This window comes from Hyalella azteca, unplaced genomic scaffold (assembly GCF_000764305.2).
Source record: "Hyalella azteca isolate HAZT.00-mixed unplaced genomic scaffold, Hazt_2.0.2 contig8119, whole genome shotgun sequence".
In the NCBI taxonomy this organism is placed as follows: Eukaryota; Metazoa; Arthropoda; class Malacostraca; order Amphipoda; family Hyalellidae; genus Hyalella; species Hyalella azteca.
In genome coordinates this window covers 60,585-72,895 of record NW_025938220.1, presented here as the reverse complement: position 1 = coordinate 72,895, position 12,311 = coordinate 60,585, and the positions used below count along the sequence as shown (strand labels likewise).

At 40.5% G+C, this 12,311-nt stretch overlaps 1 protein-coding gene across 1 annotated transcript; it reads left to right on the top strand.

The window, feature by feature from the left end:
• The first annotated feature begins 287 nt into the window (after positions 1-287).
• LOC125178235 (cytoplasmic polyadenylation element-binding protein-like) lies at positions 288-4,902 on the top strand. Its single transcript, XM_047881506.1, has 4 exons — positions 288-425; positions 999-1,018; positions 1,898-2,273; positions 4,654-4,902. Exons 1-4 carry the CDS (start codon positions 288-290, stop codon positions 4,900-4,902), a joined length of 783 nt encoding a protein of 260 aa, XP_047737462.1.
• The last annotated feature ends 7,409 nt before the right edge of the window (positions 4,903-12,311 follow it).

Below are 12,311 nucleotides of genomic sequence, written 5' to 3'. Positions count from 1 at the left end.
CTTTTAATTACAAAAAATCTTTGCTCATCCCGTATAAACCTCAGACAGTGATATATTTTGATCATTCTAAATCTTAACAATTGGAATCTCATGTCATCTCTGGTTTCCTTGCATGTTTACCTGTAATTCTTTTTTGTTTGCGTTGGTAATATTACAATAATATTAGTATAATAATATTATAAAGTGCCTTTATATTTAGCCAGTCCAATTAAGTAAAAGTCTACAGATATTTAACTGTGGAGCTGTGAAAGTATTTGTATACATGGATACAAACTGAGCTATGCACCATGAATGCTAAGGCATTTGTGTATCGTGGATGCAGGCTGAGTTATGACACGCGAATGCAACAAAGTTCACAGGAGACGCAAATGATGAAGGACCAACGAGGCTGGACGAGCGACGAAGATGATGTGCTGTTGTCAACCGTCAGAAAAACCCAAAGAATGTAATAGAAGCGCAACTGTACAGCACCCTGAACCGCCACTCAACTCCACTGGTTTTAAGAAGACACAAAAATCAATAATTTCAGAATTGTGCAGCTCCATTTGAAGAGAGTTTGCAGCTACTGGTGATCCAAGCTGCTGCTGTAAATGATTAAAACTGCTGCTGTTAATGGTTCAAGTCACGGCGCTTAAATGATCAAGCCGTTGCTGTAGATGATCGAAGCTGATGCTGTAAATCACTCAAGCTGCTGGTGCGCGAGGTGCTCCTTAAAAATATCACACCAGCGCGTCGCAGTGTATTATATCAACTTAAATACTATACGTTTAAAAATTACTTTTTACAGACAACTCACTAGATGTAATGCATATTTTCAAAGCTAAAACTCCTATTGACGCCCAAATGGCAGGAGAAGTTCGTGGAACTTACTATATATAATGCACATTTTCAAAGCTAAAACTGCTATTGACGCCCAAATGGCAGGAGAAGTTCCTAGAACTCACTATATATAATGCATATTTTCAAAGCTAAAACTGCTATTGACGCCCAAATGGCAGGAGAAGTTCGTGGAACTNAGGTGCTACGGTCGCACAGTACGACAGGCAGTCTTACTGACACTTGTAAATGAAATACTAAGTTCACCAGTGCTACGGTCGCACAGTACGACAGGCAGTCTTACTGACACTTGTAAATGAAGTACTAAGTTCACCAGTGCTACGGTCGCACAGTACGACAGGCAGTCTTACTGACACTTGTAAATGAAGTATTAAGTTCACCAGTGCTACGGTCACACAGTAAGACAGGCAGTCTTACTGACACTTGTAAATGAAGTAATAAGTTCACCAGTGCTACGGTCGCACAGTACGACAGGCAGTCTTACTGACACTTGATTGTGAAACTCGCAGAGGGCTGGGCAAAGACGCTGTTTCTCAGCAGCCACGCGTATTTGATAGCGCCAAGTTCAGCGCCACCACAGACTTGATAGACATGAACTTGGTTGACATGAGCTGTATAGACGTGAAATTGATGGATAGGCCTCTAAACTTATTAGATATCAATCAATAGACATGACGCTGATAGAAACAAACTCGATAGATACATGTATGAGTGACATGAACAGGATAGACATGAAATGATCGATATGAACTTGATAGACATGACTTGATAGACATGAACTTGACGGACACTATCCTGCTCTTTTGTCCAGGCTTCAACGGTCCCAGACGACGCGGCTAGTTTATATTAACAAATTTCTCGCACTTATCAGTGTTGAATGAACTCGTTCATGTCATACACCTCGAGTTAATGACCTCACTCATATCCTACACCTCGAGTTAATGACCTCACTCATATCCTACACCTCGAGTTAGTGACCTCACTCATATCCTACACCTCGAGTTGATGACCTCACTCATATCCTACACCTCGGACTCACTCATACCTCACGCCCCTGCAGGTTCCTGCTGACGGTGCTGACGTGCGCCTGCGTCAGCCAATCAGAGCTGGCGGTTGGCTCGTCCCGCCGCCGACGTCAGGCCTCGTCAGACGTGATGCAAAAGAGCGGCAAAATCACGTCGAGTCGTCGTGCTGACGCCAGCCTTGTCGATGACGAGTCTCAGCATCAGGCCAAGCATCAGCATCGCAGTCAGCATCATAAACAACATAAGATGGCATCCCTGCAGCAGCATCAACAGGGAGAACAGCTACAGGAGTTAGAGCAACAGCTGCAGCAGCATCAACATGGAGAACAGCTGCAGCAGCTGAAGCAACAGCAACAACAGTCGCAAGAGCAAGAGCAATACGAGTGCAGATCTCCTGGCGGTCCCCTTAAGGTGAGGTCCTAACAAAATTTAGGAACGGGTCAGACTCTGCAATATGTGCCACCTAGAACACGATCGGCACGTAAATCAGCCGGGAGCGCAGCCCTAGTCCAAAAATTTTACTCTTAAATAAGCCCTGGAGCCAACGCCTAGCTTCACCATGCATTAACTTTACTCAGCCTCAGAACTAGAAGCCGCAGACTGCGCTTGAACTCCGTAATCCAGACAAGCGACACACTGCCGAAAGATTATAGCGCCGTTGATCTTCAGCCACTGCTTAAAGCATTCTCGCTCATAAGCAGGCAGTTCCCCATCCGGCTGTACCTGCTCCGGCCTAATCTCTTCACACAGTCCCGGCTCACAACCTTCTTGTAGCCAATGACTGGCTCTAACAGCACACTTGGACCGCCTTTCTAACTTCTTGCAGCCAATGAGGTTAGGTTAGGTCCGCTCAGGTTTGTTTTGGGTGGAGAAAGGTTGCAGCTCGTATAGCGGTATAGGTTAGGCCTGAAGAGGTTAGGCCAGATGAGGTTTAGCCAGATGCAGTATGGCCATGTTTACCTTTGGCAAGCTTATTTTCTGGCTGTGGACATCCGGCGCTATGGCTTTGAGCACCTGACTTCATAGGCCGTTATGCACTCTAGCGTTCTTACTTATGGAAGGGAATATGAACTAAGTTTGAAGTATGGCAAAGCTGGCCTCTGGCATGCGCCCCCAATCAGCCTCCCAATATCAGCTTTGGTTTATACTTTCCGATGCTTCATACTTTACTATGGCTGTCACTAGGCAGGTTCATCACTTATTCTGCAGGTTCATCACGTTCGTCCCAATTTTCTTCGGTGGCTACGGCCGAATCTGACCAAAAGAAAAAAAAAAACTTTCCATTCGTTGGGTAATTGAATGCATACATTACTTGCTTCTAATGCTTGTTGCAAAAACTCTCTGAGTATACAATTAGTAATAGGCACGCCAGATCACTCTAATTTCTGGTAACATTGCGGTCGAAAAAAAACCTGTTCAGTAAAACAAATTTAATAATGCATGAAGTAGTTGACAAACGATTAATAGTAAACGGACTAATAACAATCTAGCATAATTTCTACTTTGAATTGTTCATTAAACGACAGTGGTACCAATTTTCGAGAGTCTGAATTGCTCGCGGCTTTCCGCTCAATGTCGCGTTACAGCTAAGATGCACAAATGTACAACGACATAGAACTTGCTGACATAAATTTTCATGCATATACTGTATAGCAGTGCAAGCGACATCGGTTACACAATAAAAAGTTGTTAAGACATTATATTATCCTCACCTCAAGCGCACTTGTGCAGTCCGGTGGAAAAACGACGTGCGACTCAATATCAGAAAGCTGGTCCACAAAATCTCTGGTCTGGGCCCCATATGTCACCGCGCTGAGGTGACATATTCACTTCTCCAGAATTTGCGATGCTTACTCACAACGATAAAGCACGAGAAATAATATTTTTCTGCCCTGGTTATGCAAATGATCAAATGATAATTTTTCTTTGGTTTTACTTTCTCTGAGACTATTAATTAGAAATACTTATACTGGAGAGCCCTCGCATGCTTTATCGCTGGTTCTACGTTGTGATGGAAAACATTGCTTTTATTTCCAATATTCGTAAAAATGAATAATAACGATCCACGTTATAAACTTTTATTTAAACATTGATTCCCAAACTGTAGCATGCGAGGACATACACGAGACTGGTCGCTGATCTTATCAGGTGACCAAGCAGACGCGGAGTAACTTTAACCGAGCACAGCGAGTCTCGCGCAGAATCCTGGGAGTTACTTTTTTATTACAACACTTCTTTTTAACTTCACTTCTTGTTGATTGTTTATTGGTTTATTTGTTAGTTTGTCTGCTACAAATCATCTTATAATCGATATTTAACACACTTATACCTGTTCAATCAATCTGAAATTTCGCACACATACGTAAAGTCTCGACAATGCATGAATCAATCAACAGAATAAATAGTTCCGAATATTTAAATTTTTATACAAAAAAGTTAAAAATTACTTTTTTAATATATTAAAATAAAACTAGAAATTCATTGTAAATGTGTAACATTGGAGAAACTGGATTCTTTAGAAGTGTTGTCTTTAAGAATAAATTTTGAAACGCACATTATTTTTTTACGGAGGGAATACGGCGCGTGCAAATCAAGACCATTTGTTGAACACACCACCTTTATTGTTCTTTTTGCCATTTAAATTATCATTATCCTTATTGCCGCATACATTACTGTCATTGTTGTTATTGCAATTTAATTTGCCAATATTGTTATAATTCGCGCTGTAATCAGCAATGACGATTGGCATCGCCATTATTTCCTGCACTCGCGCACGGTTTCTATTTTGCAGACGCCGCTGCAGGTGCAGGAGCCGCTGCAGGTGGAGAGACATGGCGTCATCCTGCACGACGTAGAGCAGGTCAACAACGAAGTTAAACCTGCTTTAGCCTGCCGACCTGCACTGACCTGCATTCTCATTCGCAACTGTGGACAGCATTTCACTGCCTCCACCTGCTCAGTTTACGGACCTGCAGTGACTTTGCCATGCTACGGACCTGCAGTGACTTCGCCATGCTACGGACCTGCAGTGACTTGCTAATTTTTCTGACGATCGCCTCGAGACGGCCAATTCTCATGATTCAAATGTTCGTAGCCTTTCTGAAACCGCATTTTATATACTATTCTTTTTTCATCATAAATCAGAAAAAAGTTTAACGAGTTCTGAGTGAAATCGTGTGCAGGCGATTCATAATTGTCAAACGAGTGTTCACAGTTTCCCATTTTTTATTATCGATAGCGTTTATTGGCCTTTTTAGTGCTCGTTCTTTTTTCTCATCCGTTCTCTGATATTATTCTACTAAATTTTCCTTTTTTTAAATTTTACTACCAATATATTCCCTTGTTTTTACATTTATAACTTCCATACTTTCATTTCTGTCTTTCGTTGCCAGATAACATTTTATCTCCCCTGCTATCATAATTAAGATTGCGTGTCCGCGGCGTCAGGCTGAGCTCAATTACATCCGATCATTTTTCCGGGGATCCTTCTTTATTTTCAGTTGTGCAGTCGAACTAATCGGAATGATTTTCCTGCCACGGCATTTTTACTGGTACGGCGAACTATGAAAATCCCAATGAGGATATAAATAAATTAACACAATGTCTAATGAAGGTTGTGAATATATGAATAACGATGTACACCTGAGCAGTAATCTTTATGTTGCAAAACAACTGCAGTGTTAGTGGTCAACTGCTCGGTAATTGAGTCGCTGCGAGGATGAGGTCGGCGGGCAAATGTTTGGCACGCAAACCTCGTCAAGTCGCTGCGTGGCCCGGGCTGCGCTGCGGCGAATTATCGGTGGGTTATAGGTGGCCATCGAACGGACCGCGATCGTCCGACCTTGAGTCACTGATCATTTTCAATAGGGTTCGATGCAGTCACCACTTTGTTTGATCAGTAAAATGTGAAAACAAGTTGAAAGGATTGGGCGGACAAAATTGTTTAAGGCTTCGGAAGAGAAAAATCGATTTATGAGAGATGGAAAACATTTTAAAGGTTTTGAGTAAATGAAAATATGGAGTCTAACTTCAGTAAGTGTATTTGTTGACGTCAGTTTAAGAAAAGGAGCAGCATTCGTTTTTATGGAAGGGGAAAAATAGATTTTTGACTGTAGAAATTTTATTTCTGGGCAATTTCGACTGAAAGGGATATATATCTGATTTTGGGATGCAGTGCAGGAGGTGATTAATTTTCACCAAAAAAGAGGTTTTTGCATCAAGAAATAACTTTGATTTGCGTGACAATCGCTACTTGATTAGAGCCGCCGATGCTGTTCACTTGCTGCACTCGTGTCAACGTAGCGGCAACGCTGCCGTGCCACAAATAACTTACTCGGTCGTACGTTATTCTCGAATAAAATCATCGATAAAACTAACAGAGTTGTTTTATGGCAACGCTTCACTGTCCTGCGGCGATCCTGCCATACCTGTCAGTCTTATCGCATATTATTAACTGCACTCAAATGATTTCTAGTCTTAACGATACCACTACATGCCCAATCAAAATCATCCCAAACAAAATCATCAAAAAAAAAATAATAATAATAACCGCAGTCTGAGCGCGAAATGGTGTGCATGAAATTGCCTGCGATCGTCAAATGAATTAAGATCACAGGCACGCTAGCTTTGTTTCACAGGAAATGCGTATCTGAGTTCGGAGTGATGCATCACCCTAAAAAAATATAATTTTATTTTATTTTCTCATCCTGACTTCATCGTAAATTAATTAAGAGCCATTCGACCACCCCTCATGAACAATTTTTACTTGGCATGTGGAAAGCCAACGGTCAACCACCGGGGAGTTCCTCTTAATGTAAAATATTGTACAATTTATATTGTGGCTATAGTGTTGTTATATTTTCTCTGGTCTTCGGTGGCTTCAGTGGATCATTATATATTAATATATGAATAAAAATCATTAATCAAAGCCTGAGATTTTATTAGCTTTATTTTGCCTAATTTGTGTTAACTGGAAATATTTTTTAAACATGTATGCTTGCTGCGGCAAGTCCCCTGTAAATTTATAGTCTTGACATGCATTGTACGTCAAAATTGATTCAGTAGAATTTTTTAAATTTAGCATGTCTCTTGCTAAACCTACTATTGGCGAAGTGGACATAACGGGTCAGCGCAAGAACCACGAAAAACATTGAAAAAAAGTCATCGAACATGCAACAAGAGCCTTGACAAACCACTGATAAGCATTTTAGCGAATATGTAACAAGAAACATACAACCCACTGATAATCACGTCCGAGCACATGTAACAAGAACCTCGCAGATCGAGAGCCCACTAATACAAGATTTATTCTGCCGGCAAATTTTGCTATGACCTGATAATCATTAAATTATATTTCGCACCTAAGGAAGAAGCTCAAGACTTTGTGTTCTCACTGGGCCTGCCGGGACGTCGTCTTTTAAAGCCATTAGCTTGTATTGCGATTATTGTGCTTAAAAGTGCAGGCAAATTCCAAACTTGGTCTACTGACTGAACGGATGACAGGTTTCAATAGAGCGCCACAAGCGGGCAAGTTCTGTGGAGAGAACATTTTATGGACAGTTCTTAATAAGATCGATGAAAAAGTTACACACTTACGCCTAACTGTTCGCTGTAGTGTTGATGGGTCAATACGCAGGTAGAACTTCGTGCGAAATTGAAGTTCCTATAAAGAACTCCACTGTTAATGTAACAAGATTGCTCTAATCTGGAACAATCGCAACTAATTCGCAGATAGAAAATAAGATTTCACACTGAACCTAATTAAATGAGGTTGCTGTGCACGAAGCACTGCATGCAGCACCTGCTGCTGTGCATGAAGCACTGGCTGCAGGACCTGCTGCTGTGCTCGGAGCACTGCATGCAGCACCTGCTACTGTGCTCGGAGCACTGCATGCAGGGATCTCTGTCGGCTTATCCGTGACCAAAGAATTAGGAGCTTCGGACGCTAATAATTTTTCTTTAATTAGTAACAGGTCGCGTCGGTAGTAAATATAGGCTTGCTGAGTACGAATACTCAATTGATTGTCCTTTTGATGCAGCATTATTTTATACAGGGAATTTATTTTGCCGCAGTTTTCATTAGCGCTGTCGCAGTTACGCGACAGTCAAAACATTCTGTAACTAGCCTAGCAGTTATGTCGCGTGCGCATAAAGCACAAGTACATACGTCGCAGATATAGTCAAGTTACGCTGCAGATTCAAGTCAGTTACCCTGTGGACATAACGTATATATGCTATTGATGTAATGTACGTAGTTACTCACATTATAGTCTATACTCTGTCGTACGGTCTCGTGGATACCGCAACAGTGCAACGAAAAGGCCACCGTGTAGCTGCACCGCTGCGCTGCGATCAGCGGCGCTCTTAATGCCGGCTAGTGGCAAGCAGGCACCAAATCATTGCCGTTTTAGTAGATGCCCTAATACGTTGATGTTAAGTCCTACAACGTATCACTTTGGCAGGTCCATTTCATCATTTCAAGTTTTTGCAAAATAAAAAAATAACAACAGTCTGAGCGCGAAATCGTGTGCTTGAAATTGCCTGCGATCGTCAAATGAATTACACTCGAGTGTTTTGGAGCTCCTAAATGAGGACTGTTTACTTGCAGTGTCGTCTGGAGTGAATGTTGGTCGATTGAAGAGGTGTTGGTCGTGTGTTTTTATGGGGTACCATGTTTTGCGCATTGTTCGCGTAGGGGTTTTGAAGGCATGAAATTGGAGCAGTGTGTGTTTTTAATGAATCTCAGGGCCTTGCTTTAGAGATTTTCGAGGTGGGAATTGATGTTTTGGATGAGGTGTGTTCGGTGGGCAAATGAGGGACGATTTAACTAAGATATGGTATAAGGTGCGTTTAATGTGGGGCGGGATGTGGCGAAATCTGTGTATTTTTGAAAGTTTGTGAGGGCTTTTGATTAATTATCTGGCTGTTATCTGGGATCTGATACACGCAGCACCGTGTGATGGACTGTACCGCAGCACCGTGTGATGTACTGTACCGCAGCACCGTGTGATGTACTGTACCGCAGCACCGTGTGATGCACTGTATCGCAGCACCGTGTGATGGACTGTACCGCAGCACCGTGTGATGGACTGTACCGCAGCACCGTGTGATGGACTGTACCGCAGCAACGTGTGATGGACTGTACCGCAGCACCGTGTTATGTACTGCACCACCAAATATCTATGTATTGTTGTTGCTCTGATATATATAATCTGTCGTACATATATATTTGTTACTCCGCCGCACATGAAGTTAGTAACATTTTAATTCTCACTCGAGGGTGCGCCTGCGTCGTCGCCTCAATTTATTCCCTGCATTTTTGGAATTTTTCTCGCGTCAAGAAAATATCGTCACGCGGCAGCGGAATGCAGCGAAGAATAGAATCTGCTGAGCTTCTGAGAGCCAAAGCGTACGAGCTGATTACCGGAGCGGCAGCGAATATTTCTGTTAGTGGTGGATTTGTTGGATGAATTTATGTTAGTCATTTGTGATTTTTGTGGATGTCTTTACCTGTAGATTGTGTTTCGGTCGTATGAAATTTTTTGTTTCATGTAAAGGATATTTCCAACTGTTAGTGCTGATAAGGATAGAAACCGTTGGTCTCTTTCAATTTAATGTGAGACAGTAAGATTTGTTAAAAAATGATCTATTATCAAAAATTTTGTTTGACATTTGTTTTAGAGTTTACCGGAAGAAATGTGCGTAATGCTACGGCTCGATTATTATTGTGCCGTGGAAAACCGCAGCGGAGTCATGTGTTATGCTAGGATGCGTTACGAATTACGAAATAAAAGTGTAGTTGTGTAACAGTTTATCTAAGTATTTTGATTGGATATTAATGGATATGTCTATTATGTTTGGATTACTATTGGTTACTTATTTATTTTATTCGATTTCTTCAGGAAAGCCTCAAATATCAAGACACAAATCTTGAATTTTGAAGTCTTGTATACGCCAAGCACCTCAAATGAAAGCCACTCAACGAAATGTTAACGTTTATAAGTGTTCATTCATTTTATAGCACGTAGACCAACACTTAGTTTATTACAACGAAGGGTTTTATTTATAAATCATCAGTAACCGAAATCCTTGGCGATCATGTCGGTAAGTTGAGAGTTCGTATAGCCTCAACAGAGCAAAAGAATTAAGTTCACTTTCTTGGCCCAAAATAATTTATATAAATATAAAATAAATATATATAATCCTGTTATACTCATCTCCGGCTTGGTGAAATTAATGTACTCTGTTCTGCTTTCAGCATTAATGCAAGGATATTGGTGCGGTCATCGTTTGGTTCCGTTAACAGTATATTATCTTTGAACTTTTTATAAGTTTCAAACTACATTAAAAGGTGTATATTCTTCATAATTTCGACCTATTGTGCCTTTCTTCCTGGGCTAATCACTTCCTCTCACTTATATGAGGTTCATAAATGTGTTCGCTATGAATGCTTCAATAGGCGTTCTTGCATCTGATGAATGCGTACGTGGATTTTTTAAGATTGCATTCATGCATCAATAACGTTGCTCGCATAATGTTAATTCAAAAACAAACCTCCTCGCATCAGATTGATACATCAATAGCATTGTCCATTACAAACTCTTTTAAAAACTCTTCTTCGAGATGGAAAATTTGTTGTCATGCATAAGTTCAAGTTCAAATAATTTAGTTTGATTATCCCTAGCATAATACAATTGCCCGAAACAGCTCAACTTTCTTACGAACCTTCGTGATCAGACTGAAGAAACATAGAAAAATAAAAGATAATCTCAGATGTTTTCTCCAGAGCTGCTCTGAATCCCCGCAGGTAGAATCGCCGAGGAGTTTAGGGCTTCATATTGCCGGGCTCTGTAGACCGCGTTCCGCATGCACCAAACTACCAATAATAATATACTAATTATAATAATAACGAAGGTAATATGCTCACTACATTTTATGAGACATAATCTGCATATTGCTGGTCACAGAATGGCCGCACTGTAAACCTCAAGCTCCTGAAGCTCTAAATATCTCCGTAGGAACAACATTAAAATTAATTTCGATTTCAACGGGTATTTTTTATTCGGAAGCCTTGGAACAGCCGTAAAATTTGACTAGTAGTTAACGGTTCTAATTGCTGATAATTTCCTAAGCAGAAGTAGGCTATAGCCTTGGTGGTTCTAAATTCCTTTGCGTTATCCGTGACAGGCGACTAGTGCGGCGGCACGGAGCCCACCCTGTTGGGTAAAGGACTATTCTTCGTCTTGATTTATTGTCTTGGATATTTATTTACTCATTCATCTCGAAAATTTTTGTTGTAATATTAAGATTATATTTATTGTAACTAAGTATAACATTATTAAATACTATTATCATTAACATTACATTATTTATGTTATACAGGGTGCGGCGCGGGAACTTACTTATTTGAATTGCGCGCCACGTGGCGGCCATTAGTCCTAGGAAGGTGGCGCCATGCGCAATATGGTGCGCGGGCTATGAAGTTTTTCGTCCACTCAGTTCAGTTGCGACCATGCAGTGGTCGAGAGAGGATGGTCACCTACAAGATGTAATATTCAAGAATTAAACTTGTAAGTAAACCCAACGAAACTTTAAATGTAGCTCTTTGTAAAAAAGAAAGAATTAAAACGCTATCTTTAATACTTTTTACTTTGTGATTTTTTTAAAAGAGTAAGTTCCCACGCCGCACCCTGTACTATATTTGTTGTTGTTTGCATCAACCATTTTTTTATAGTTTACTTCGTTTATTTGTATGTTTTCAGAAACCGTCTGCAATAGGTTGAATAAAATGGAGAGAATCGTACAAATATTTAACCTACTGCGACGCGTTAATTCTTCAGTGATGGAAATTGATACGAAAGACAGCGAATTACTGCTGTTGTGGAGGTCGTCTTTAATAGATATAATTAGCAGCGCTTCAGAGAACTGGATTATAATTATCCATTCACTGTCTGATCGCCGCTGCAATGATTGCTTCGCCGTGTTTTTTAGTGGAAGCAAAGCAAAATACATCAGAGGATTGCGGAATTTTTATTGGTATTTATTTGGAATGTGAAGTTAATTCCGGCGCTCCGATATTCTGTGAGGCAAAATAAGTGAACGTTTATAATTGCTGTATGAATGTCCCACCAAAGAGCTCTTCGCTAGAGGCTGCATAAAAAATATATTCGGTATCAGTAAAAACTATAATCGAGATTTCTGCTCCAAAGCGAAACTCGTGCTCGAACTTATATCCCAAAATAAATAAAATCAATAAATTCAGGTGAAATTTTATTTACTTTGTCATTTAGTTGAATCATTAGCTGGAAAGTTCTTCCAATTGAATGAACAAATTATTTCTGCTCCTTCGATTTAAATCTGTTCGTTCGAGACCATTTAGGAATGTAAATGAAGTCGTTCGAAAAATCTTGCATACAAAAAAAATTGTTTATGCAAAAATAGCTAGTGAGC